This window comes from Cricetulus griseus, chromosome 5, assembly GCF_003668045.3.
Source record: "Cricetulus griseus strain 17A/GY chromosome 5, alternate assembly CriGri-PICRH-1.0, whole genome shotgun sequence".
NCBI lineage: Eukaryota > Metazoa > Chordata > Mammalia > Rodentia > Cricetidae > Cricetulus > Cricetulus griseus.
In genome coordinates, this window is record NC_048598.1 from 148,105,540 (window position 1) to 148,133,493 (window position 27,954).

Genomic DNA, 27,954 nt, shown 5'->3' on the forward strand with positions numbered 1-27,954 from the left:
CTCTCTCCGGGGTTGGAACTGCCAGACCCGAGTCAAACAGAAGAGGAAAAAGGAGGACAGAAAGACACAAGGTGAAGCTAGTGTGAGGTCAACGGTTAAGAAAGTCACTAGAAAGGTGACGCCCAGAAACTGGCAGTAAACTGTGAGGCTAAGTTCATGTACGTCTCAGATCTGGGATCCAGGTTTTCAAGTTTGTTAGGGGATTTTATGCAAAACAATATGCAAATCTAGAGCATTAAAAATAAAAAACAAATTCCAGCCCTTTCTTGGGTCACACACAGGTTAGCGTTGAGCTCGCCTCGGCAGCACCAGTCCAGGAGGAAGGGCCCCCGAGGAGGGCTGTGCCGCGGGCGGGACCATGACGTTAAGGTCAAGGCGGGGCCTCCTCTTGTTCCTCCCCCGGCTGCGGCCGCCGCGGCTGGCGGTGGCTTTGCATCTCCAAAAGGGGCCCTCCGACTTCTCCCTGGGCCAGTCCGGCGCTGGGTGGCGGAGCCCCACACTGCTCCCGGCGGTCTCGGAGCGGGTCTCCCTTCTCCCCAGAGTTACGAGCAACTTTCCCCGCCCCTGGCGCTAAAGTGGCTCAGGGACCGTGGCCGCCGCAGGTGGGTGAGCCCGGGGCCCGGCTCTCTCTGCAACTCGGCTGTGCGCTCGCGCAGGTCAAGCCCTCGGCGCGTGCACCGTGGGGGTCCCCGGCTTTGGCTCTGCGGGCGAGATGCCTCTGGGACACATCATGAGGCTGGATCTGGAGAAGATCGCCTTGGAGTACATCGTGCCCTGTTTGCACGAGGTCGGCTTCTGCTACCTGGACAACTTCCTAGGCGAGGTGGTGGGCGACTGCGTGCTGGAGCGAGTCAAGCAGCTGCACTACAACGGGGCCTTGCGTGATGGCCAGCTGGCGGGGCCGCGCGCCGGCGTCTCCAAGCGGCACCTGCGGGGCGACCAGATCACGTGGATCGGGGGCAATGAAGAGGGCTGCGAGGCCATCAACTTCCTCCTGTCCCTCATCGACAGGCTGGTCCTGTACTGCGGGAGCCGACTGGGCAAATACTATGTCAAGGAGAGGTCCAAGGTAGGATGCGTGCGTGCGCCCAGCCGCAGCTGCCGCTGCCGGGGACGGGAAAACTTCGTTCGGAGTGTTGTGTCTCCTTCGCTGGGCTAAAGTGAACTTTGGTTTTTAACCAAGAAGTCAGCTTGCCTTATCTGCTCCCTTGCGTCCCCTCCACCTCCCGGCCCACCTCCGTAACCAAAAGTCCTCGCTAAGGGGCTCAGGTGTGTCATCATGATGAGCTTCTGCAGACTTTGAAAGAATCGCTCTGGTTTTGGTGATGCCCGCAGGACAACTGGCTTGTGGAGGGAAAAGATGTCCATGATCCGAAGTGCCTGCTTTAAAGCCACTGGGTACTGCCCTTCTCTGTAGCCAGAGGCACTCTTAACTCTACTAGAGACAAGTGTAATGTTTGCCTTCTGTTAGCTGGCTTGTAGAGTCTGGTGGGGTGGGCAGGAAGAGTTTGCTGTGTGAAACGGTGAGACTCCGTTTCTGCGTGCAGCCTTTGACCCCTAGCGCTCAGGATTCGCCGCTCAGGATTCGCTTAGACCCATCAACCCAACTGAAAATCCTCACCTGGTGCCGAGCCTCACACCGGCGCCTTTCTTTTCCTATGCACGCATGACAAAGTCCACTTAAACATCCTGATAAGATCCTTGGAGAGAGTGGTGAAGTGCCTCTGGGTAGAAACCTTGTTTCTGTTCACAGAGCCGGAAATGGTGCAGTGGGTGGTGATGATTTGTCTTGGAAACGTTTCCAGGTGTACCCTGGCAGGCAGGCCAATGGGAGGTGGAGGCACTGAAATGGAGCATAGGCTTTACTTTGGGTTAGTCTTGGCTACTTGGCTTCTTCTTTAACGCTAGTCAAATCCTCTTTCCAGGAGCAATTCAGAGTGATTTGTCCATATGTTGCTGTCTGGTCAAGGAACTCTCAGAATCACTAAAACTTCTCAAGAGCAGCGAGGCAGAGCCCACTAGCAGCTGAGGGACCATGAGCATCCATGCATGTGGTTGATAAGCATGAGGTTTCTCAGTGTTGGTTTCAGGATAAACTATTGCAATCTTATTTGTCCCCAAAGCTGGAAAGAGCATGCTTGTAAAAAAGCAAGTAAGTGGTCAACTAGAAATGTCTGGAGGTGAAGGTTTGAGATGGATGAGTAACGTAGGGGAGCTGCAGACTGCCATCAAGCTTGGAGGATGTGACCTGACTGTCTGACAAGCGTCCCCATGGACACTTGGACCCAAAGCGAATCTTAGAAGAAAGTTCTGGCTTCCGCATTTTAGTTGGATTTGGGAGTGGAGTTAGCCTAATTATGCTGGAGCATGATGGTAGGGGTTTTGTTTGTTTGTTTTCTCCAACAGTTTGGTGGTAGACTCCAAGGTCATCTGTGTTTTGATCAGTGTTGTTTCTGTACTAAATAACTTGCTTATCAGCCCTGGGGTTAGTCTCAGTATCAGGAGACACTTGGAGATTTAACTTGAAAGGACAAATGGTTCCTTATTGGTTTTGTAAAGTTCCTAACAAACCTGGGTGTAAAAGAAATTTTCCTCTATGATTTAGGAATAAATCCCCATTTCTGAGGGAGACTGAGATTAGTTGATAAGTCATGTCACTAACAGAGTTTAAAATTTATTTTTTATTTAGCTTTGAGTTCATGGATGACGGGGATCCCAAGCTGGATTTTAAGTCAAAGAGAATTAAAAAAAAAAAAAAATCACCCAGGGTAAGGAAGCAAGCGAGCTCTGTAGATTTTTTTCCATCTCAGGTTCTCTTCTGGGTGGACTAAGTAAGTAACTTTTCAGCTGTGTCAGAAGGTGCCTATGCAATGAAAAGAGAAAATCTGTCTCACCTCAGAAGAGGCATCTTTCCTTATCCAGATTTCAGCTTTCTCGGCTGTTCTTGGAACAAATTCATACCCTTTAGAAAGTCCACCTCTACACTGGGCTATTCCCTGGCTAATTAGAACAACAACAAACAAACAAACACAAAGAACAAACAAACAAACGAAAAACAAGCTTCAACAAACAATTAGTATAGTTTAAAAAATAAACTGTAGCACTTTGGTTTACTTGTGTAAAGACCGCAGCCTCCAGTCCCTTACTGGAGTTCACTAGCGATGCATTGTCAGGCACATCCTGTCTATAGGGGCTGCACTGGTTTCCTTTCACTGGCCTGTTTTCTTGCTTGCGTGCCTTTCTCCCCTCCCTCCCTGTCCTTATTTTGTGCTGCTTCCCACAGTACTGATATAGATAGACCTAGTTTCCTGCTTATAGTTTCAGGGTAGGGGAGTTTTTTTCAGAGAGAGAATTTGTCCAGATTTTAAACTTATTTATAACTTTTGATTGAGGGAATTTCAAATATACACAAATGTAGATAGGCTAATATGACCTCCCATCAGGCAGTTTTAACAACTGCCAGTTTTATACATTTAGTTTTTTATTGTTTTAAAATATACTTTAAATTTCTATTCATTGTGCTTATGAATACATGCACCCTTGTTACATTTTTATTTTATTTTTGCTGGACTTGTAAAGGTCATTGACTAATGTGAGTGGGATTACAAAGCTATTGGGAAGAAACAAGGATATTTACCTTGAAACTGTGGGAGAACTGTTTGTTACCTTTCCCTGTCAAAACTAAGCTGGTTAGAATTTGTCTGCATTTCCTTTGTTGTAGCAAAGTGGGGTTTGGAGTCTCTGGGGAAAGTGGGTCCCTCTTATGGCATGGCGCCCCCTAACCTCAAGTGTGGTCATTGCTTTCCAGCCAGCGTTGGTTATCTGTTACTCTGTTCTGGAGATCTTAGACCATATCCAAGATAAATACTGCTTATAATTTGCTCCTTTTTCTTTGGCTGCCTAGAGCTTGCAAATGGCTGTTTTCCAGAGAACGTGTAATTTATAGAACCGAATGTCCCTTTGCCTGAAGCACTCAGTGCAGACTCAGAGTTGGGAACTCTAGCAATAATAAATACCTTTTACTGAGCAGTTTGGCCTGGTCATCTGCTCAGCACTGTGCTTAATTTGCTGATTTGACTTACTCTTCTTCGCCACAATCTTAAAGGAACTGAGCCCCTAAATAAATGACCCATATACTCTCACAGCCTAGGACAGGAGGCAGTTTCTGAAAGAGGTTGGGAGTGAGGATTGGCATTACTAAGCCGGTGACCTTTGAGAAGTCACTTAGGTCTTATCCAGTGTAAAATAATAATAATACAAAGGCTTTGGGAGAAAATAATTTATAAACCATGTAAAATTCTTAGAATTTCCAGTCTCTGTTCTTGTTAAAGGGCTCTGAGGGTTTGAGGCGGTAGTCCAAATTTGTCTTGAGTTTGTGTTCTAATCATTAGGCTTTCCAAGTTAATGCCCCAAATGTGCATATGTATCATGGGTTTCTGTGTGGGGCTCCTGAGTAAGTGAACCAGCTACACTCACAAATGCAGCTGAACTGTAGGATAGTCTAGTTCCTAGTTAACAGTATCTCAAATCTCTCTCTCTCTTTCTCTCTCTCTCCTCTCTCTCTCTCTCTCTCTCACACACACACACACACACACACACACACACACACACACTGCAGTGGGTGTTTGAAGAAATGAAATGCTGGGTTAGTTTTTCCAGTGTTATTTTTAGGACAGTATTGCTAGGCCGATTATTAGGACCCTGACCATCTGTGGACAATGGTGGTGACAGGGTTGTATTGTGCACAGACAGGTCACTCCTTCCTTGGAGACAATACAGAGAATTGGTGAAACAGCAGGAAGTTGATGAATAAGAGAAGTGTGTTGCACAGTGGTGGGCTTGCTCCCCATTGTGGAGCAACTGTTTGACCCACCCTTCTGGTAGTGTCCAGAATGCCTGCTACTTAATGGAAGTTATCCTGGTTGAAAGTGACTCTCAGCAAAAATGGGATACGGTACTGTGCCAATCAGATATCTCCCAGGACACCAGCACAGGAAACACCATCAGGAGTCTCAGAGGATTAGGGCCATGAACATGGCCATCTGCATCCAGCTGATGCTAGCCCTCTGAGTTTTAAGGCCTTTCTTTTTGCCCCTCCTCTTGAGTTCTGTATTTCTTCCCCTCTCTCCTTCTAGTCCAGCATTTGCTGCTGTGATGATGCCTTACAATGGCTGCTTTAGCCTGTAGGTCAAGATGGACGGAGGCTTGAACACCAGCCCAGAATCTGAGATCCCATTGCCCGGCGAAAGCCCGCTTGCCTTCACCTTAGCTTTGGGGCCCTGTGAATCCTGGCTGGGGTGGTGGAAGCATATGGAATCATATATCACCAATATGGTTGCCAGAGCCCATGATAGGTGTGATGCTTAGAGAGCAGAGGTTTGTCAGTAGTGTTTCCATAAAGTCTTCAACTGTTTGAGGAAATCATTTCTAGGACACAGCTTCGGTGAGAGGGAAGCCTGTTGTCTCTGTAAGGGAGAGTTCATGGTCCATGGAGAAGCATGCTGTGTGGCTACTCGGGAGTCTCCCGGGCTCAGGGCAAAGCTAGGAATCAGCAGACATCAGGTTATTTTTTTCTTCAGAGGGTTGCTGGTGTCTGGTTGCTCTGCGGCAGACCTTAGTTATGGATGGGTAGAGGAAGGAAGGAGTGCAGTGCTTATAAAGCCCGAGGTGTGTGTGTATGTGGTAGTCAGCACCGGGTAGGGGATGTAATGGATGTCTCCCTCGACCCTCGACCCCTGTTAGTTTGTTTTTTCTGATTGAAAAGCCCATCCTTGCATTCTGTAGTCATTGTTTTCTTTGCACTGTTATCCTAAGCAGAGGCAGGTGAATCTTGGTGAATTTAAGGCCAGCCTGGTCTACATAGTGAGTTCCAGAATAGCCAGTGCTACCCAGTGAGATGTCTCAAAAATATTTTTATTATTTTTAATTACATGTATGTACGTGTATGTGGGTGTGTGCAGGTGTCTATAAGTCAGGGTGTCATTATCTCCTGTAGCTGGAGTTACAGGTTATCATACGCTGTCTTATGTGAGTGATGGAAACTGATGTCCGGTCCTCTGCAAGAGCAGTATGTACTCTTAACAGCTGAGCCGTTCCCCAGTGTGTGCACATGCTCGAGCGTCTGTGTGCATCTGTGTGTCTGTGTGTGTGTGTGGTGAGTGTGTGTGTGTCTGTGTATATGTTTGTGTGTGTGTGTGTCTGTGTCTGTGTCTCTGTGTCTGTGTGTCTGGTTGCTCATTCTTCTAGGAGAGGACACCTTGATCAGTTCCTTGACAAGGGGATTAGGGGGAACAGATGTCTCACAGAGAGGCCTTAGCTGGCTGGGGCTGAGCCGTGTGACCCAGGACTAGCTGGTGAATTCAGTATTTTATTTGAGATATTTAAATATGGTTCAGACTGAAAATGATAAGCCCCTGTAAGGCAGAATTACGCTGCTTATCTTTGTAACTGGCTTTTGGCTGTCAGGAGCAGTTCCTCTTTCTGACGGCTTAAGAGAAATTGGCAAATGTTCTTCAATTCCCAACTCTTGCTAGGAAAACTAGTTTTTTCATAATAACAAAGATAGTTTTGCATCCTAGAACGGCGTCCTTCGAGCACACCATATATGGGATACACTGCGATGAGGCTTGAAGACTTGTCCCAGCAGAGCTCTCTGGTGATGGGCTTGAAGCCTCTCAGTAGCTTGTGTCCTTAAGCACAAGGCTCAGAAGGCTGCTCACCTGGGGCTTTGCTTGGTCAGCTGGGGAGCTCTGCTTTTGACTGAATTCTCTGGTGCTGGGTAAACATGTGACTTGTGCCCATTGAAGACCAAAGAGTAGTGAACAAGTTGGTACTGTGGAGGACAAGGCTTCTAGTTTTTTTTTTTGTGTGTTTTTTTTTTTGTTTTTTTAGCTATTTAGCCACAGATTTGATGGCTCCCTTGTAGCAGTACTTCGTGGCTGTTAACTAATGCTGTCTGTGAGATACGTGTTACTTTTCTCTGGTGTTTGTCAAATGCACATGTTCTGACAGTAATGATAGTTCTGATGTTTTCTGCTGGGTTTCTGCCAGGGGTGCCCAGTGGGTGGCTGAATCCAGAAGCACTGGAATTGTAAATACAACAGACAGATCAGTTTATGATGCCAGACTAAAGAATTCAGCTTTGGCAGATGGCCAGGAACCATTGATTTGGGCTTGGATTCACAGCTCGGTGGGTGTTTGCCAAGTAAGATTACTGAGCTCGGTTAATTATACATAGGATTTGTACCCCTTTCCTCTCAGTTATTTCTATCTTAGGCCAGTATAGCACCTGCTTCAGTTTGCCCCTCTGGAGATGCTGATGTGCGGATGGATGAGTTTCTTCTGCCCATGGTTTTGGTGAACTGGAGTCACTTCTGTGCATTTCTTTTATCCCCTGCTCCATCTCAGCCTTACCTACCCCTGTGCTACACTGTAAAACGAAGCCTCTTAGGTTTTGAATTAGGATTTATTTGGTACCTTGCCCAATGTTCCCTATGTTCAGAACAGTGTTTGATACACACCCTTGTTAAAGCCAATTTTTGATTCTTTAGAAGGCACATTGGTAACGTTTCCCAAATGTGTGTTGTGGTTTTCTGACCAGCCCCTCCATAAGGGCAGGTGTGAGCACTTGGTCCTGAGTTGGCACCATTTGTAAAGCTGTAGAGCCTTAAGCAAAGGAGCCTGGCTGGAGGAAGTGGGCCACTGGGTCACTGGAGGAGGGTCTTGGGAGCTGATAGCCCAGCCTCATCTACTCAGTGCTCCCAGCTTCCTGGATGGAGACAATGGAGCAGCGGCCTCACACTCAAGGCCTTCCCTGGCCAGGCTGGAGTGAATCCCCTCAAATTTTAATCCAAAATAAACACTTCTTACCTTAAGTTACTTCTTGTCAGGTATTTGGTCACGGCAACATGAAAAATATCTAAACAGTGTGTCTTTCCCATTAAATGATTTTGCCTTTCAAAACAAACAAAAATAATCCCCAAATGTGCATAATTAAAGGCTGTGGTAGTAGTCTTGATTTTTTTTTTTTTTTTTGGCCAGTTGGAAGATAAAATGGGAAACTCCATTCTGAGTGTCACTGCAATCCTGTTTTGATTTTAATAGGAGAACTTGAAGATTTCCAGGAGGCTGCTTGAAAGTGTAGTTTACGTATGGGAACAATAAAGATTGCATCCAAACACCTCCTTCCCACTCCCCTGCCTTCTATACATCTTCCAAACTTCAGGGACTGTGTACAAAACCAACCTCTTCCCTTGACAGTTTGATGACTTTTTAAAAAACACACAAACAAACAAACAAACAAACAAAACCTACTGCCGGGCTGGTGGCGCACGCCTTTAATCCCAGCACTCGGGAGGCAGAGGCAGGCGGATCTCTGTGAGTTGGAGGCCAGCCTGGTCTCCAGAGCGAGTGCAGAATAGGCTCCAAAGCTACACAGAGAAACCCTGTTTCGAAAAATAAACAAACAAACAAAAAACAACAAACAAACAAACAAACAAAAAATTGGACGGACCATTACACTCCTTTTAACCACTTAGGCAGGGACACAAGATCAGTGATCAAAATTGGGCCCATTGTACTTGTTTTATTTCTCAGCTTCACTGTGGAACCTCAAGTTTTGTGATCTCCTTTTCAACTAGTGTTTTCTTTCTTTAATAGATGTCTTTAAAGAAAATCAGCTGTCTTTGGCTCTCAACTTCTCTGTAACCCTCTCCCGTTTTTTGCTAGAATCTGGTTGTACAGACCCTCACTAATCATGTTGTCTACATTCTTAAAATGTGGTAGTAGCCAGAGCTGTTCGCTCCCCATTGTCCACTGTAACAACCCTTTGAACCTCGCTGAGTCATAGAGGTCTTTCTGTCTGACCTCATCCGACCCTTTCACACTTAATCTCCCCCTGATGGCCTTCATTACTACACCATGACATGCTAGAAAAGGATTTGCCAGGCACAGCTGGCTAGTCTCTCCATTGTCTTCTACTCTTCACTTCCCATGCCATGTAGGGCCTCTCTTGGGAAGTCAGTTCTCTGTCCCCTGGAACTCAATGGGTGGCACAGTCTAGATTGCTCCAAAACATTTATTTGGTTGCTTGTTCTGCCTCCCTTCAATTTAGAAGTTCCTGATTTCAGAGGCCACTGCACTTTGTATATACAGTTTGTTAAGATTCTAGGTGGTTGGCTTCATTTCATCTTTGAAAGGAATTCTGAATTCAATGGAAGGAGGAGGAGAATGAGGAGGTGTATTTGCTAGGAGAAAAAGGAGTTTGCATCACAGTCTCTCATTGGACCAGCTATGTGGGGCCTTTCTAAAGGAGAACCTTAGCTTTACAAGTTATTTTCTCCCTTTGGGAAATTCTCTGCCACACCTAGATCCTGGCAGCTTCTCCACAGACCTTCACACTCTACAGAGAAATGAGACAGCCAGACCCAGGACTAGAATGGAAACCTTCCACTTTATTTCTTCTCGTTGTGCCCTTGGGCAAGTCTATTCTCTGAGCCCATTCCCTGCATCTGTAAGATAGGTACAATATTACATCTCCTTCCAAGAGTATAAGGAGTTAGATGAAAATGGGACTAGATTTCCCACACAGAAGGAAAATAGCTGATTCCTGAGGCCAGCCCACTTGTTCCTAGAGTCTGACCCCAGTCCTGACCTGACAGTTGTCCTCAGAGGCAGAGTCCAGCACAAGCCAGCATGCTGGAAAGAAACAACTGGCTGTTTCCTGCCTGCTGTCGGATTGACCAAGCAAAGCCTGTGCAGAAACACCCTAGGAGTCCCGCTCACAGCTGACAGTTCCCTTTCACCTTTGAACACTTAGAGTGAGGCTTTATACATTCAAGGTCTGGCATAGAATAGTTGTGGCTCTCAAAGGTTCAGGGATGGTAGCACCATTGGCTCTGAGCACACATTCTTGGGTTTCTCTAAATCCACCAAATCAGAAATGCCATGTCTCTAGGTGATTCCCTGACATGCAGAAGTTTGAGAGCTACCATGGGAAGTTCAGGAGGCATGGTGTTAGTACTTTCCTAGTCCCCGTGTTAACAAGAAAATTAGAGTACAGTTGATGAAACACAAGTATATTTATTGGTTACTGAAGCTAATAGGGATCAAGCATTTTTAATTTGCCTGTGAGATTTTGGGGGAGCAACCATGCCTTACATGTCTAGAGCTTTTCTATTATTTGTGCCAATAAACTTCATTTTCCAGAACTATAGTGGGGGGGGGGGAGCTGGAAACTGATGATTTCCTCCTTTTCTGGTGAGTCAAGGGGAAAGTAAATCTTATTGACCACAGGTTAGGAGAATTGAGCAAGAAGAAAGATTCATGGTCACTTTGATGATTGCAAGTCTGAAAATCGTGCCTTGTAAAATAGTCAAGTCTCCAAAAAGTGAACACCTATGGACACCACTTAGGAGCCCTCCTAATCCTGGAATCCCTGGCCCTCCAGAATAAGATGTCTAGCTATAGAGGGCAGGAGCAAGCCAAAGTTTGGGGCTCTCTGCCCTGACATCTGTAGACTGGAATTGAAGGTGTGATTCAGTAGAAATCAGGGTGTGGTTGCCTTTTTGCTTCCTCCTGCTTAGGTATGGATGGCCTCGATTTTTCCATTTGGGGCTTGGAGACTGTGTTTGGTAATTCTGAGGAACTGAGAATCCTTTTTTAATTGCTTTCTTGTTTGTTTTGTTTGTTTGGAGACAGTCCAGTTGCCTAGGCTGCCTTGAACTCACTATTATCGAGGGAGGCTGCCATTGAATTCCAGATCCCTCTCCACTTGCCAATGCTAAGATTACAGGCATGGCCCACCATACTCTGCTTCTTCATTGTACATCTTGGAGTTGAAGGAAGGCAGTTTCATTCCTGGACCCTCTAGAAAAACTAGTACCCATTTCAGATAACACTTCCTAGTATTTTGGAAATGGTGTTGAGCTGAGGGCAGAGAGACTGCTTTGGAACACTGGCTCACCTGCCTAGCTTTGAAATACCCAGCACCTCCCTGCAGTGCCTCTCAGTTCTCACATTTGTTTTGGGTTTTGCTGCGTTAAGACAGACCTTGCTATGAAGCCCGGGCTGGTCTTGAGCTGTGACTATGGACCTCAGGCTTCTGCTAAATACAAGTGTGTGGGGTCGTACCTGGCAGTTCCCCACACTTGTCAGATGGCTCCCACTGCCCACTCCAAGGAGCTTCTGGACAATTGAATTAACTGCTTGGCAGAGCCAGGCACACATATCTGCAGTTCCCCCACTCCTCAAAACCGGTGAGGCATCTTTCCTCCCCTTTCTGCTCCCACCACAGACCCTCTGGGTGTCCATCTCTCTCAGAACCCCCTCCCCCTTCGACCCCAGCTGAAGATCTTCTGGATGTCCGCCCTCCTTTAAGCCAGCAGTCTGCATTGAGTGAATTTTAATTAACGTGACTGCAGACATTCTGCATCTTGTGAATTCTAATTAATGTACTAGTAGCAGAGTTCAGATGTCTCCCAAACTAGCTTTGTGCCTGAGTAGGGAAAACCGATCTCTTCCCTGGGATTCTTTTCCTGGGTGTTTCTTGTTTTCTTTCCAGAGGAAAATGAACTTTTATATTTCCTTAAAATTTTTTTTTTCTTTTTTGAATTAGCCACTTATTATCTGACTTTGAAGCTGGTCTGGGAACCAGGTATTGACATACTTGATAAAGGAAGGTGCTAGAAGGAAGGTCCCACCATCACGACCATGGAAGGAAGCATAGCTGGCTGTGGCCTGGCCCTGGGCTAAGATGGATGCTGGGGCATTCGGAAAGGGGGGAGGGTTGGTGTGGAAGAGGTTAAGGGGCAACAGTGACCTGATGGTGAGATTGGCTCTGCTTTAAGCCAAGCCATGCCAACAGCTAGGCCAATGTTGTTTTGCCACAGGATTTAGGCAATTTCCTTTGCCTCAGACTCTCCTCAGCTTGTAGTTCACAGACAACTTCAAGCACATTTGTTTCTTGGTATCTTTTGTATTTTTTATTGTTTGGTTGTTGCCTCTTATGACTTTCTATCTCTGTGGAAAAGGGTGAATCGAATATAGTTGGCTCCTTTGTATCTTTAAATTCAATCAACTAGATTGGAAATATTAGGAAAAGATGGTTCTGCATAGATAGATCTTTTTGTCATTTCCTACGTCATACAGTTTGTCAGTTATTTGCATAGCATTTACATTCTAGCAGGTGTGTGGGAGGGTTTGGGTAGGCTGTATGCAAACATTCTACCATTTTATACAGAGGTCTTTGGGGTCCTGAGATCCTGAAGACTTTAGTTCCCTCCAAAAGCCTGGGACAAGCTAGTTAGTCTTTCACCTTAGAGAACATTCTTGTTTAGTTTTGTATCTCAGTCTTCAGCCACACTGACTGACACAGTTCAAACACAAGTTTCTAAATGGCTGTGTGCCTCCATTTCTTCTTCAGGGAGGATGAGTACCCTCTTGATGGGTTCACAACTAATGGGGTCACCGTGGGAACGAAGCAGTGCTTGGGACACACCCATCGCTGGCAGGGACGGTGGTGAGCTCTGTATGAGTGATAGTGCAGTAACTGAATGTGAGCCGGGGGTTTCCTGACTCCACTGCCTTTTGGTGTGTGGTTTCTGTAACTGAGCAGATACATTTTTCTAAGCACTGAAATGCAAATGTAGCTGTCTCCTGTCTAATAAATGTTACTATGGGGAATTTTTTTTTCCAGGACATTGTTGATTGGTAGTTGTGCTTTTCTGTGTTACCTGTTAATGAAGTCTCTTCTGACAGGTTGCATTTAAATCATTGTGAATTCCTTCACATATGTTGGGGTTAATTTAAGACAAAAGCATAAAGAGACCCACACACAATTTTCTGGGCAATCAGCTGTCACAGGTTCCCCTATTGTGTGTGGTCTTTTGGGCACTGCGTTTGATTTTTCTGCTAAGTCTTGTTTCTCACGTTAAGGAAGTGAAATTCTGTGAGTCCCAGGGCAGAGAGTCACCATCCCCCACCCGTGCATTGCCTTAAGGATGACTAATGTATTTGTTCTCCAGGGATACGTGGTAACCTCTGGGTCCATATGATAACCAGGGTTAATGACTCCCTCTGAGAACGTGTGAGCAGTGTGACTGGGACACAGCTTCTGCTGACCTGCCCAGGAACCAGGCAGTGAAACAGGTTCTATAGAAGTGCCACCTGGGCCCATGAGTTTTTAGGAAGTGGCAACTGTTAACATCTGGGCCAAGGCCTTGGGAAGGAGATGGTTAACTGCTTGTCATACTGTCTGTCCTCCAGCCTGCTAGAGTGGCTGATTTTGAAATTGCCAAGGAGGAAGCCCCTGCTGAAAGCCTTTCTCTGGTGACTGGAGCATGATGGGGGAGGAGCCAGGGCTCCCCAGAGTCTGTTCCCTCCTCTGGCTGCCTGGCGGTGTGCTCGGGTGTGGGCTGGCTGCCACCCTCACGAAGCGCACGTAGCCCTGTCACTCAGTCATCTCCCAGCTGGCTTAGAGCCAGGCCTCCACGGGAAGGGCTGCTTTCCCAAACCCAAACAGCCTGCATTGATATGTGGTTGTTGCCAGGCCTGTTTACTGTGCCTAATTGTAGGACTTAGATGAATCCCCTTCAAGCCAAGGAATTAGCTACAACTGAGAAAGGGATGAAAATCATCTCTTAAAGTCCCCATCTTCTGCGAGTTTCATTGGCTTCGTGGGGGAGAGTGATCCACTCAAAACTTCATTCATGACCTTGGGACCCCAGGAATGGAGTCTTGACCAAATACTGTCAGATTTTACAGTCTTGCGGTTTTCTGTGGTTTTGTTCAAACTTGTGGGTGTTATGTGTGATGTGTGGTGGACCTCTGTGTGTTCCTGTGAATGCTTCTTCTCAGGGGAACCTATCTCTTTAACATACAGATCTCAAAAGACTCTGGTACCTGGTACCTCTATCATCAGTAATGCAGAACAACTAAATAGAAGGTTATCTTCTGCATAATTGCTGGTGCTTGTATGATCTGGAATCTGGGGCCAAGTTCACTGAGGAGTGGCTGGAAAGTGAAGATGGTGAATTATCTGCCCTTTCCAGAACAGGAACGGCAGGCAGACCCACTTCACCAAAGCACCTCTGCCATTTGTAAATCCCATTTGCAGAAGTCCCCAAGTTCCTTTTTGGTTGTGAAATTCAGGTGTAAGGGCACGCACACCATCACGCTGCATTGGCAGCGAGGCTAATGTGTAGCACAGCACCCTGGGTGTGTGGTTGCATGGAATGGCATTGGTTTTAGTGTGAACTTAGGGCCTGTGAGTGAGGAAGGCAGAAGTAGTTTTCCCTGTGAAACTAGACCAGTGGGAAACACAGGGATTTGGAGTTTGTTGACCCTGACATCTATTGGACTCTGCCATCCTGAAACTTGAGAAGGAAAGTGGGGAAGCTGGAACCATGCTGCTGCCCACCAAAACCACACTTCCTTTTCACTCTGTCACAGTGGCCTCTAACCAGAGGCACTAGAAGGGCTTGATCCTAACCATTGATACAGATAACAAGCAAGATGCTTAGATAACTCAGGATAGTTGGAGCCTTTGCCTGCCTCTGTTCTCTAAGTGCCTGAATTGCCTACAGCTCCTTAGGTGGTTAGAATAAATTTGTAAAATTCTAAAGCTGGGCCAGTGAGATGGCTCACCTGGTACTGGCACTCACTGCTGCCTAGCTTGACTACCTGACTTCAGGTAGTCCTTGGGAGCCTACGTAGTGGAAGGAGAGAAAGGATTCCCACAGGTTGTCCTCCGGCCTGGGTGTGTAGATGTAGGGAATGGCATGTGTGTATACGTGCATGCACACACGCGTGCACATCTCTCTCTCTCTCTCTCTCTCTCTCTCTCTCTCTCTCTCTCTCTCTCTCTCTCGAGCATGCACGCACACACTCTATAATAAATAAAAAAGTTTAAAGCCCAATCCTCCAAAGCTAAAAATACCTTAAAAATTATACAACATTTGAATGCTGTTTCTTTTTTTTTTTTTTTTCATTACACCCAGACCTTGCTTTTTGTCCAGTTTTATAGGTTGGCTCAGTTGGCAGCTGTTGTGGACTTTGTGCTGGTGACATTTTCATGAACTTTTTCTAAGTTTTGTATCTTATGAAGCGGTCTTTACATTTATTTGTTTCTCCCCGCCCTCCTCTGGTGTTCCTGTGGGCACATTCATGCCATGGCATACATTGTGGAGGTCAGAGGACGGCTTTTGAGAGTTCTATCCCTCTCCCGTCCTCCGTGTGAGTCCCAAAGATAGCCCTTGGGTAGCCTGGCTTGGTGGCAGGCACCTTTTCCCACTATGTTATTTCATTGGTCCACGAAGCATCTTGAGCCATTTTATGTTGTAGGAACTTAATCTTGGTGTCCTTGAAGAACATGAACCTTTGATGGGGGAGGAAAGGGACTGGGGCTAATGCTGCAGTTCGAGTCATCTTTTTATGCCTCTGCATTTAATTTGCAAGGGATATTTGTAGTTCTACTCATTGTCAGAGCCAAATAAGAGAATGTAATTCGACATGCTGGCGTCAGTTGTCTTTAACTTAAAAAAATACATTTAAGAACAAAACCCGTTTTTCTCCCCTTCACTCTGGTCTTTGTGGTAGGATGTTTGTATAAGGCATTTGGATATCTAGAGATTTTGATTTTCCTTTTTAAATGGGAGAAATTCAAGGTTAGAGCTGCCGCTAGGCCATGTAGACCTCTGTGCAGTCACTCGCACCCGTCCCCTGACTCCATGTGTCACCTTATGGGCCCTGCCTAAGCAGGGTGCCTTTTACCAGCACAGGACGTGAAGTGTTCCAAGGATAGCTGGCCCCCTCTCTGCCCACATTCATTGTGTGAGTTAAAACACGTGCTGAACATAAAACACTCCTAACCATTCTTCCCAAGTATTGACTTCATCCCTCCACCCACAGACCCTACAAGCACTGCCACCACGTGCTACCTAGGCTCTTGCCACCTGAATGCCAATGAGATTGTTTCAGGCCAGAAAACTCAACTGTGACTTCCTCCCAGTGGGCTTTTTTCCAAACGAATGAAGGTGTATGCCCTCCTGACTAGGCACATCTGATTCTCCGTGTGGCTGTGCCTTGGGGTAGAGAGGGAAAGAGGGAAGGGGTCTCCATTGCCCTCAATGCAAATGAAAGCAATCCCAGATCTTGCCCTATTTGCTATGAGTTTTACATGGCTTTTTTACTTCAGTCTGCTTGAACCCGTTTTTTAAGATGAGTTAGCTGAGGTACAAAGAGAGTGAAGCACTGGTGACCCTATACCTCGGCTGTGCTCCATCCCCAGTGTTCCGTGCACAGTCGGCCCTCCCACTTTGTCACCCTCCTCTTTTCTTCTTCCTTCTCCTTTCAGACATTCTTAATGAAACACATCCTAGGGCCAGAGAGATGATGGTCAGAGATTGAGGGTGTGTGGTGCTCCTGTAGAGGACTTGCATTTGACTCCTGGTACCCAGACCTGGTACCTGTAACTCCAGCTTCATTGGGGATCTGATGCCTCCTGGCCTCCACCAGTGCTGGTCCCTTCGCAGCCATATACACATAATTAAACTATAATATTAAATCCCCCAGAAAGAATAAGGGCAAAACAAATTCTTAAAAAGTTTGCTAAACTGGGTGATGGTGGTGCACGCCTTTAATCCCAGCTCTTGGGAGGCAGAGGCAGGTGGATCTCTGTGAGTTTGAGGCCATGCTGGTCTACAAGAGCTAGTGCCAGGATAGGCTCCAAAGCTACACAGAGAAACCCTGTCTCAACAAACAAAACAACAACAACAACAACAACAAAAGTTTGCTAATATTTCCATTTAGCTACTAAGGGGTCTAATTTGATAGTAGATCAAACTTTAAAGACTGTTCAACCAGATATCCTTTAAGTTCTGCTGTTCTTGGCTCAGCTTTTTATTTTTAAGATTGCATCTCCTTTTTTGTTGTTGTCCAGGCTGATCTAAAATTTGTGATCCTCTTGCTTCAGCCTCCTTAGAAACAGAGTAGCAGGTGTGAGATACCATGTCAGGCATCTTGACTAATTGGAAGCAGTATCTTTACACCAATGATAAATTTTGTAAATGAAATGATCAATTTTTAAAAAATTTGCATAAAACACCACTTTTCGTTTTGTAAAGATCAAGTTATACTAAGGAACCTAACTCAAGTTCTGAGCAATAAATTACATTTTCATAAAATGCTATGCCTTAATTTGTTTTCTTTTTGAGGGGTTGGGCATTGGACCTAGGCTGTCATGCATGCTAGGCATGGCTCTATTGCGTGGCCTCACCCCCAGTCTGCAGCATGTTCTATAGAGAAATGCTAAGGTTTCTGTCTAAAAATGATCATTATTGCTGCATGCACAGTGAGGGGGCCAGTTTTAACACTGGTCAGTATCTCAGCTAGGCTGTGGTTCGAGTCTTGGAGCAGCCAGTTGGGGACTTTGAGTGGAAACCCAAGACTTGACCTCTGAACTTGGTTTCTTGTTTGTTTTTGTAGTTCTCCCGCAGCCCCTAACACAAGCATGATTTTCTTTTCTACTAGTGGCTTTTGTAAAGTAGATTTTATACTTGGATTCTTCTATAGTTTTTCTATTTGCTCACTTCTTGCTTGAACGTGACCATGGAGGTGTCTGAAGCACATATCTCTGGTGCAGAGCCAGCTCGGGAACACCTGGTTCATTCCTCTCATTTCCTGTTGCTGCAGAGCTATGGAGAGGCCTCTGGGGATGGGGGTTTGTGCAGGGGGCCAGTTCAGGGAACAGCGATGCTTCAGACAACGTGAAGAATCAGAGGACGTGCTGATTCATCTGTAAGCCCAGGACTAGAACAAGGCTGCAGTGACTGCGCCACCAAAGGGACACTGATGTGCTATAAAACTGATGTAGGTTTCAACTATTGGTTAAGCCAGGAAGTTTTTGCCAATAAAAAGCCTATAATAAATAAGATACCTTCCTGGTGAATGTCAGTGTTGATAATCATTAAAATACTCCAGCTCTGTTCCCATAAAGCAATAAAGTGTTGCAGCGTTTCCCTCCATTCTGCACTCTGGATCCTTCTACAGACTTGATGAGGCTTAGATAACAGATCCGATAAACCCATTAGTTTCCGGAGTCTGTTAACTGCCCCGTGCACAAATTGGCACAGACTTGATGACTCGACACTTAGGTTTGCCATTCAGCACATCCTTAGTTTCATAATTTGAGATCCTGGCAAGGACCAGTAGACAGTTGGGAATGTGTCCGAGCCAAAACCCGTCTCCTGTCCCTTCTGGCATTTGGCCAGAAACCTCAGTGGTACAATTGGTCAGCAAGGTTGCTGCGGGACCTTTGAGCTTCCCCTGGTTTCCTTCCATTGTTTCAAACGTGATGCACATGGCTTCTGGAATCAGAGAGAGGGTGAATTTCACTCTGGCCAGAAAAAATGATCTCTTCCTTCCCTTAAACACACATATGCTCACACTTAAAGGGGTGTCCTAATGGTACGTCCTTAAGGAATTGTGCCAGCACATTCTCTCTGTGTGTTTCATACCTGTAGCAATTAGTGGAGGCTGAATTCATGGGAACTGCCATTATTTCCTGCTTGTATTTTAATTCAAGCTGAGTTCCACAGTGGGTTAGTGCTTCTTGATGCTCTAGAAGACACTGCTGTTCTTCTGGGTGTGGAGCTTAGATCAAGTCTTCACTCTTTTTGGACACTGGAGGACTGCGTTAATTACTTGTCTCATTGCTATGACAAAACACCCGACGAAAGCAGCTCAAGGAAGGAAGGATTTGTTTTGGCTCAAGTCCCAGGGCACAGTCCGTGGTGGTGGCAGGAAGTCATGGCAGCAGTAGCTCAAAGCAGATGGTCACTTTGCATCCACAGGCAGGAAGCAGAGGGAGAGGAGAGCTGATACCCCTCTTCTTTTCTCCTGTTTAGTTAGTCTGGCACTTAGGTTGTCTTCCCATCTCAGTTAACCCAATCTACAAATTCCATCCCAGACATTCCCAGAGATTTGTCTCCACAGTGATCCTACATCCTGTCAAATCGACAATCAATACAAACCGCATAACCCGTGCTCCTCATCACAGGAAGGAGCCTGGGCTCACACAGTCGGTTGCAGATGAAGTAGATGGCAGGCATCCAGACCACTGACCTTTTCTGGGAGCAGAGCTGTTTTGGAATATAAAGCTATAGCACTGGCTGACAGCAGGCTTTCTTTTCTTTTCTTTCTTTTTTTTTTTTTCTTTTTCTTTTTCTTTTCCTTTTTTTTTATTTTTTTATTTTTTTAGGTCTGCTCAGTAGGGAGAGACTAGGATGGTGGGGAAATCAGCAAAAAATTGTGCCTAAATTGTGCCCACTTTTTATGTGGTCCTCACACTTCTGACAGCTGCTTCCAGAAATAGGTAATACTGGGTGGTGGTTGCACACACCTTTAATCCCAGCACTCGGGAGGCAGAGGCTGGTGGATCTCTGTGAGTTCGAACTAACTACAAGAGCTAGTTCCAGGACAGCCTCCAAAGCTACACAGAAACCCTGTCTCGAAAAACCAAAAACAAACAAAAGAAAGTAAGAGGTAATTCCCCATGTATTCTAGGTTACTTCATTTGTCTCTTCTTTTACGTCAGGCTAGTCACTTCTGTCTGCTCCCAATCACCTTTCCTCAAGCCACCATCTATCCGGTAGTACCATCATGTATCAAATCCTTATTACAGTCACCTCTCAGTCCCACTTTCCGGGAGATGTCCAGGCTAACAGACTAACTTCATTTCTGCTCGTGACATCACAGTGGCAATTTTCAAGCTTCAGAGGCAGGCAGTGGGATTGCTAGCTATGCAGAAAAATAAAGTGTGCCGCATCCTCTGATTTAAACTTCAAGTTCATGGCAAAGCCAGACTACAACTCAGCCTTCTAGATGCAGCATGCATGAGACTCAGCTCTGCTCTGTTATTTCAGGCTCAATAGGGAGTCCGCTCACTCTCTGAACCGTCCTTGGCTTAGTTTGGGGCTGTCCTGGACTAGGCATCTTACTCATGAAGTAACCTAGTTATTTATCAGGGAATATTTAACCTGATCCCTAAGTATGTCTAAAGGTAGGCTTTCAAAGCGGAAGAAAGAGCTTTATTTATCTAGGTAGCATGGAATCTGGTTTCAATAAAGACCCATTCATAGCACTTGTCAAGTTTTTAGTGAACAGCTTCTGCATGCCAGGTATCCCTCAGGTGCTAAGATCACACTGGTAGAGTAGAGAAAATCTTTCAGCCCTCATTTTGTATTACCAGTGCCAATATTTTCCTTAGATATCCTGAATCCCTATATAATATTTTAAAATTATAGTGGTGTCTTGTAATGAGAACAGGTTTTATGTTTTTTTTTTTTTTCTCTCCCCATCTCCATTATATCCCCTGCCTCATGAAACTAAAGGTATGTAAGCCTGTAAATGTAGTTCTCAGGGTTTTTCTATGTGGCTTCCCATTTTCTTTCTTTGCCCTGTGGGTATATAGATAGCACTTAGACAAAGAAGGACCCCAGATTATCACCTGGGTTGATAGTCATCAAGAAGACTGTAAGAGAGACTGGAGTGATAGCTCAGTGGTTAAGAGCACTGGCTTCCCTTCCAAAGGTCCTGAGTTCAATTCCCAGCAGCCACATGGTGGCTCACAACCATCTGTAGTGGGATCTGATGCCCTCTTTTGGTATACATTCAGATAGAGCACCCATATACATAAAATAAATAATAAATAAACCTTTAATAGCAGAAAAAAAGAGCATAAGGATTAAGGAATACATTTAATGTATGTATTATTTTTCCCCTTCAAAAATTATTTTTCCCCATATCATCTGTTCTGACTGGTTAAGGTCTAGCTTCTCACTGTCCCTTTTCTCCCTTTGGAATTATACATAGTCTTTTTTTAAGAAAACAAGCATGATTCCACAATTCAGGGCATTGCTAAACAAGCATAGTTCCATAGCCCCACACCAAAGAGCCTTTCTTTTACCTCCCCCCCCCTCTCTTCTTTCCTTCCTTTTAGAGAAAGTCTCTCTGTGTAGGCCAGACATCTCACTCCCCACCTTCCTGCTTCAGCATCTGAGTATTGAAAGTACATGCGTGTATCCACTATGTCCGCCCCTCATATCTCGGCATTCTGATCCTGTGGGGTTAGATGGAAATTTGGGACATGCTTTTTCAAAAAGGAATGTTAAAGAAAGGAAGCCATCTTGTTGATGATGTAGATGGGTTTCTTTAGAAGGTTTTCAATGTTTTAGGACATGGAAATATTACTGACTATTTACCCTGCACCTAGTCCTAAGGCATGGACTGCCTGCTAAGCTTTCATACCAAAGGTTACCTCATGCTAATTCTGTATTCTGATAGTGATCCGAATTTATGTGCCGTATATGCCTGCTGCATGGTGAAGCTATTATTTAAGATTTTCTAAACAGAATCCTTCGGATGTCTCCACAGGCAATGGTGGCTTGCTATCCAGGAAATGGAACAGGTTATGTCCGCCATGTGGATAACCCCAATGGTGATGGCCGCTGTATCACCTGTATCTACTACCTGAATAAGAATTGGGATGCCAAGGTACTGTGGAATAATGGGGGAGGGGTTGGAGTGGGTTATATATGCCATAAACAGTGCAGGTAGGGGTGCACTGAGAGGAGCAAGCCATTTTCAATTAGATAAAACATTCAGGTATGTTTAGGGGAGTTATAGTTTCTAATTGTCTCCACTGTGCTATTTTTTACCTTGCTTCCACTTGTGGAATTAGTTCCAAAGTTGCTGAGATTAAAGACAGTGGCTATAAAGTTAGTTTGGTGAGAGGGGGGGTATGGTGATTGTGAAGGTCAGGGGTTAATGAGGTAGGTAATTTAACATTGGGATGCAGAGCTGATGTGAGTCTTAGCTCAGCATGTAATGTACACCTTCCCTGCCCCCCAGCAGCAACATTGAGAGAATTCCACAAAGGCAGAACTGTGGGATAGCAAACTGTCCCCGAGAAAGATTTCCCACACAGTCCTCTTTCTCGGGATGGTATGTCCCATAGGGAGCCATTCTTTGTAGCTTGTGAATGACAGAGGTTGTGTGGCTGGTTTTTGTATGGTAGGTGGTAGAGATGGACTGGATAGACATGGTTTGTCCCTTATGTGCTCTCTGAAAGTTAAGAATGACTTAGGAGTGTGGGAAATTCAGAGAACTTTAGAAGTTTGTTTAGCTTTTGGATTCTGTGCATCTCTGTTGGCTGTTCCTTAGTGCACACTCTGACTGTGGTCATGTATGTAACATTGTATCTCTCCTCTATTTGGTAGCAAGACTGGAACAGTTCCTTTAAGGGCTTAAAAATATCTCTTGGGATGCTATGGTGAGCAGAGTTATTAGACCAACAATAATAAACGAGGAAGAATAAAACCAACAAATGTTTGAGTTTCTGCCAGCGCTAGATGTGTGTTATGTAGAAACAATGATGTATGAAGCCTGGTTTCCGCCCAGAAGATGATTGTTCCAGTAGGACAAATAGATTGTACATCTGAAAAAGAAAAAGGAGGCGAAGAGAGTGACAGATGTCCTAAAATGTATAGGCAGTGAGGTGAGAGAGTTCAGGGAAGGGTTCAGTCAATGAGGTCAGATGGGCATTTGAAGAACTCAGAGAAATGCTCTAAGTTGTTATTGCAGGGGCAGCTGTCTGTGATGAATGTTTAGACAATATTTGATGGAGCTAGGAAATTGCTTAGGATTTGTCTGCTTGCTTTTTTGGGTTGAAGCATTCTGACATGGACAGTTTTGTGTGATGACTGTCTGCTATTTTATGTCTGTGGGCTTCATGGCTATGGGAGTGGGAAGATGCTGGTCTGAAGTGGATGAGGAACTGTAGATAGCTAAGCTGTGTCAAGTTGACGTAAGTTTAACTACAAAGTATAAGTGGAGTGAACATTTGGGGAGTAAAACCCACTTAAAGTTGAGGTAGAGGTGGCATTTCTCTTTGATAGCGCTAACACATCCTTGCTGATAAACTTTATGTGAGACCAGGAGATAACGCTTCCTCTTCTTGGTCTTCAGTTACATGGAGGGGTATTGCGGATATTTCCAGAAGGGAAATCATTCGTAGCAGACGTGGAGCCCATTTTTGACAGACTCCTGTTCTTCTGGTCAGACCGCAGGAACCCACATGAAGTTCAGCCCTCCTATGCTACCAGGTAAGAGCCGGGGCCACAGTCCCTCTTGCAGGGATCCCATGTGTGGGATCCCAGTTCCTGGAGAACTCTTAGAACTCATGTCCTATACTAAGAAGTGCTGGTCACACCCCAAAACTGACAGCTCAGCCTGTTTGGAATGATAGAAATTGAAGGGGCTCTTTAGGTTTCAGTTTATAGTAACTATTAACTGTGACTTGTGCATACTGGTCTCAGTTCCTTAGAATGCATTTCCCTTTCCTTCTGTTCCTTCCTCCTTCCCCTTATGGGGGAAAAAAAACCCTAAAGTTGCATGGGTACACTCCTGTTACACCAGCAGTCAGAGATGTAAGCAGGAGGATTGAGAGTTCAAGACAGCATGAGCTAAATGAGACCTAGGCTCAGAAATGTCAAGGAGAAAACAGTAGCAACAAAAACCCAATGTTGAACTAATCCTGATTATCACATTTCAAAAGTTCTGCTCCTTCAAGTGAATTTCTAGTTTGTCAGTTTAAGCAAAGAAAGAACCTTGGGAAAGGAAAGAATAATTTGTTCTGAATTCATTTCCTTTCTATTCTCTCTGTTTGCCTGGGCTAACTTTATCGGTGCCGTCACAATTGGATACTATAGTTTGCTTGCTCCGTCTGTCCATCCGTTCATTTTTGAGACAAGGTCTCACATCAGGCTGGCCTGGAACTCACCATGTAGCAGAGGGTGACCTTGAGTTTCTGATCCTCCTGTTTTTACCTCCTAAGTGCTGGGATTCCAGGCATGTGCGTTGCACAGGGTTTTTGTGATGCTAGGGTATTACGCACACTATGCAAGCACTCTATCAACTAACTGAGCTACATCACAGACCTACAACTGAATGTTTTAAAATTCTCCTTCCTCCCTTCCCCCCCCCTCCCTCCCTCCCTCCCTCCCTCCCTCCCTCCCTCTCTCCCTTCCTCCCTTCTTCCTTCCTCCTTTCCTTCCTCCCTCCCTCTGTCCTTCCTTCTTTCTTTCCTTCCTCCTTCCTCCCTCCCTCCGTCCTTCCTTCTGTCTTTCCTTCCCCCTCCCTCCCTCCCTCCCTCCCTTCTTTCTTTCCTTCCTCCTTCCTTCCTCCTCCTTAGCACATGGCTATACAGATCATTAGAGTCACTGAACACCTTAGAATTGTCTAATCTTAACCTAGAAAGCTCTGATAAAAATATTTATGTATGCTTCTACCTCCAACTCTCCCTTGTCTCCCAGCAAGCACTGTGGGCCAGGCAGAGTGTAGAGTGATGCAGTTTGGGGCTTATGCTAGGAGTAGTAGTAAGGTAGGGGAGAGCTGTGGAAGGGCAGGGCTAAACCTTAACAAGTTTAACTCAAAGCCATATGCACAGCCCTCTAGACATCTCCGATCCAAGCCCCAGAGATACAGATTTGTTCACACCGTAACATGCTCTGCACAAACAGGCCACTAGTTCTTACTACTGAAGTCTACTTGTGGCTTGTTTTGTGAAGTTCAATAATTGGACCCTGTTTTGTGGCAGGATTCTCTTGTTATTTCTCAGTCACACTGTGACCAACTTCATAGGGAAAATACCAGTAAAAGTGATTTAGAAGAAACCCTTGGGTTTTTACTGGAAATTATTATGGCTGATAATAAATATAAATGTAAAAGTTTTAAAAATGGAAGCATGAGATAGCTTTGATTATAGTCTGTCTCTTGGATAGGATACAGCAAGTAACGGGAGGGTGGAAAGAGCGAAAGCATCAGTAGTGAACTGTATCTTTTCACTGATGTCTAAAACTAAAAGAAAGCAGGCCTCAATCTAGATTCTGTGGCTTGTGAAAGCTCCAGTCAAATGTTACCTCCTGCTCTGTTCCCTTCCTGTGTCTTGAGCCTCTTTAGCATGGCAGGTCTCCTCCAGTCCTTCCCCTGCAGATTACATTTCCCCCATTCCGTCCTTCCTCAGAGAACCACCCACTGGAGCCCGAGAGCTTAAAGGAGAGGTTCTAGTGACAGCATCACTGAATTCCCAGTACCCGGAGCTCGTGTGTTATATGGTGTTTATACAGCATTGAGCCCGGAGGAAATGATTTTAAATTAAAATAAGAGTGGACTTCCCATAAGAGGTGGCATTACAACTGATTTTAATGTGGGCTTCACAGAGTAAGTTTTAAGACTTTGGTGTTTTCTAGTAACATGGACTTGTCTTTCACAGGTACGCTATGACTGTCTGGTACTTTGATGCTGAAGAAAGGGCAGAAGCCAAAAAGAAATTCAGGAATTTAACTAGTATGTATCTGATCATTTTCTATGACTTTAGTTTTTTTTTATATTTTACAATATACTGTTTAATTGCAGTTGTAACTTAGCTTCAGATATAGTGATATCTGAAATAGCCTTCATGCTCTTAAAAAAAAATCAGAAGAAAATGACTGTGAATGTTAATCAGTCATGTGCAATATGAAACTTTGTCCATGAATTTGGCATGTATACAGAAAATATAATGGATCCTAGTTCCAATAGCTAATTTATGCTCATGTGGGATTTGACTCCGTATAAAATATAACTATACATAAAAGTGGGCTCTTACAAAACCCATGTGACAACATCATTCCTGTCACCTGCAGCCGGTATTTATAAACCACAGTTCTCAGAGGTGGTTGCACTAAGCTGAGCATAGTGAACCAGGAGGATCTTGAGTTTGAGGTCAGCCTGATCTCTTGTACTAAGACCATGTCCTGCTGTGTGTGTGTGTGTGTGTCCCTCGCCAATAGTTGTATAAAAGTAGTAATTTTTGCTAGGTTGGTTTATGAACAGGTAAATTCCTGGCCCTCCAAATGCAGGAAATGCTGTGTCTGTATCCTTTTTAGTGAATGCACACCTAAGGCATCTTACAGTAAGAACTGGAGAGGTAGCTCAGAGGGAGAGTGCCTGTCTAACACATGGAACATCCTGGGTGCACTTTGCTGCGCTCTCAAATCATAAAGAAATGGGCATATATAACTTTACCTACCTCAAGACCTGTTTGACCTCTATACCTTTCAAAGGTCAAGGAAGACACCTTTGCAATGTTCTGTCAGGAATCTCAATTTGCTTTATAAAATGGGATGTTGTTTAATAGAGGTGGTGTGTGTATGTGAGACAGACAGACTTGGTGACATATTCATCAAATTTGACTACTAACCTCTTTTTTTTCTCTCTCTCTCCTGTCACCAATCCAGGGAAAACTGAAGACTGACTGTGGTGTGGAATCCGCTGGCCTCGTTCATTTAGTAGTGGTTCCTGAAATTTTAAGAGTCAAGAGCCAAAGAGTCTGTAAAATCCCTCCACTGCCTCCACCACTCACATCCCTGTCTTGTTTTTGGTACTTTATGTTTTCTTGCCAGGACTGCGTTGACCTTCAGATACTCTCTTTGTCAGACGAACTCATTAGCTAACTCTAGAAATACCTGCCAGCATCCTTATTGGCCAGCGGTTTAACTGATAGATTTGGGGATAGGGCTGTTGAGACAAGAGCCCGGGAGCCCAGGAGTGACTCTTATTTGCACTTTATATATACTTCCTGATTTGAAAGGAGGAAGCTTGCAAAACACATTGGTGACAGATGCCACAAAGAGGCACTCTTGAAATCTTAGCAGCAAGAAGCAGAGATACATATCATCTCAACAATTTCCAGATGTTAACCTGAGACTGGACAATTACGACAACCTAATGACATTATTACCTCTAGAAAGAGCTGCTGTCATCGTGATCAATTTATAAATGTCCTATTGTGGACACTCCTTTTTCCTGGCCCTTAACCTGGACTTTCTAAATCAATGACTTTCTTGTTGAAGATGATACCATCCTTACTCTATTTTCACTTCTTACTTGGAGAACCTAATTATACAGAGAATAAAACTGGCCGTGTAGTTTGGGTTGTTTTTCTGGCGTTGAAATTGGAAATTAAATCAAAGGACAGAAATCTTCCAGGTAATTCAGCATTAGCCTCTGCTCACTGTGTGGGCAGAGCAAAGCCTAGCGCTACACAATACCCATGTGTGCCATGAACAGGTCAAGAGGGAAGATGTGATTGGAAGCGCAGGTAATCCCTTTTGTCAGCGTTTCCTTTAATCGTTCAAGCGACAAAGAACAGTGTGCTGTATCTCGAAAGAGACTGGAAATGAAAAGATCTCAAAGCTGTTAGAGTTCTGCCAGGTTGTCTTCCCCTAGCAGCCTTTCTTTAGCCACCTTGGCCCTTGAGAGCAACTGGTTGGTAGTGCTGCCAGACTTGTGGGGTTTGCTAAGACTGTAGAAGGTTCTGCTGCTTCGGGCCACTTCCTCCAGAACCTATTTTGGAAAAGTTATCCATCCTAGTCTGTGCATCTACACCCCCCTCCCCGCCCACCCCATCTTTCAAATTGCCTTAATGCTTTAATTTCTTGCTAAAAAAAATCCCACAAGTATCACAGACCTGGAAAATGTTTTGTTTCATCATGTTCAGATGTACAGACTTTCCAAAAAAGAATTGACATTGTTTTTCTTTAATCATTTGGGAAATGTTCAGAAAGAACTGTTCATTCCTTCCCACCATGGCTGTTTTATTTTATTTAGTATTTTCCACCTTCTAACTTGCAATGTCATTTCCTTATTTATTATGTGTCTTGTAGCCCATGATGTCTAGAATGTTAAGTACAATGAAGACAGGGACTTTATACAGTTTTGATCAGTGCAACATATTCCCAGCACCTAACCCAATACCTGGCATATAGCAAGGGCTTAGTTAAATATATGTTCAATAAACTCAAGTCTTCTCTGTATGGTTTGATTCATTTTCTTTGTCTTTGGCAAGAAAGGCTTGTT

The 27,954-nt window shown here is 44.8% G+C and overlaps 1 protein-coding gene across 1 annotated transcript; it reads left to right on the forward strand.

The window, feature by feature from the left end:
* The first annotated feature begins 398 nt into the window (after positions 1 to 398).
* On the forward strand, positions 399 to 27,503 carry Egln3 (egl-9 family hypoxia inducible factor 3). Its single transcript, XM_027416318.2, has 5 exons — positions 399 to 1,069; positions 21,430 to 21,549; positions 23,023 to 23,159; positions 25,328 to 25,401; positions 26,334 to 27,503. Exons 1-5 carry the CDS (start codon positions 713 to 715, stop codon positions 26,348 to 26,350), a joined length of 705 nt encoding a protein of 234 aa, XP_027272119.1. The 5' UTR covers positions 399 to 712; the 3' UTR covers positions 26,351 to 27,503.
* The last annotated feature ends 451 nt before the right edge of the window (positions 27,504 to 27,954 follow it).